This window comes from Neopelma chrysocephalum, unplaced genomic scaffold, assembly GCF_003984885.1.
Source record: "Neopelma chrysocephalum unplaced genomic scaffold, ASM398488v2 Primary Assembly neopelma1_134918, whole genome shotgun sequence".
Classification (NCBI taxonomy): Eukaryota; Metazoa; Chordata; class Aves; order Passeriformes; family Pipridae; genus Neopelma; species Neopelma chrysocephalum.
This window is the reverse complement of record NW_020931602.1, coordinates 1-679: the sequence shown is the minus strand read 5'-3', so window position 1 is coordinate 679 and position 679 is coordinate 1. Positions and strand designations below refer to the sequence as shown.

General features: G+C 60.8%; 1 protein-coding gene across 1 annotated transcript; it reads right to left on the bottom strand.

Annotated features, from left to right (window-relative positions):
* Positions 1 to 224: 224 nt before the first annotated feature.
* On the bottom strand, positions 225 to 674 carry LOC113962258 (5-hydroxytryptamine receptor 6-like; the record flags this gene model as incomplete). Its single annotated transcript, XM_027673039.1, has 1 exon — positions 225 to 674. A coding segment is annotated over one exon (450 nt), but the record flags the coding sequence as incomplete, so codon positions are not given.
* Between the last annotated feature and the right edge of the window lie 5 nt (positions 675 to 679).

Sequence of the window (679 nt, the reverse complement as noted above, 5' to 3'; positions counted from 1 at the left end):
TCATCACTCAGCGCTCCCTCCGCAACACCTCCAACTACTTCCTGGTGTCCCTGTTCATGTCGGACCTGATGGTGGGGCTGGTGGTGATGCCCCCAGCCATGCTCAACCAGCTCTACGGGCGCTGGGTGCTGCGGGGGGACTTCTGCTCCCTCTGGGCCTCCTTCGATGTCATGTGCTGCAGTGCCTCTATCCTCAACCTCTGCATCATCAGCCTGGACCGGTACCTGCTCATCATCCCCCCGCAAGGTGACGTTCAGGGAGAGCTCCTCAAACTCCAGCTTGTGCCATCCCATCTTGATGGGCAGGAAGGAGGCCAGCGCAGCCACGGTCCAGGTAGCCAGGATGAGCCAGAGGGCCCTGCAGGAGGTCATACGCAGCTTGTACTTGAGCGGGGAGATGATGAGCAGGTACCGGTCCAGGCTGATGATGCAGAGGTTGAGGATAGAGGCACTGCAGCACATGACATCGAAGGAGGCCCAGAGGGAGCAGAAGTCCCCCCGCAGCACCCAGCGCCCGTAGAGCTGGTTGAGCATGGCTGGGGGCATCACCACCAGCCCCACCATCAGGTCCGACATGAACAGGGACACCAGGAAGTAGTTGGAGGTGTTGCGGAGGGAGCGCTGAGTGATGATGAGGAGGATGAGGAGGAAGTTCCCCGCCGTGGTCAGCAGGATGATGA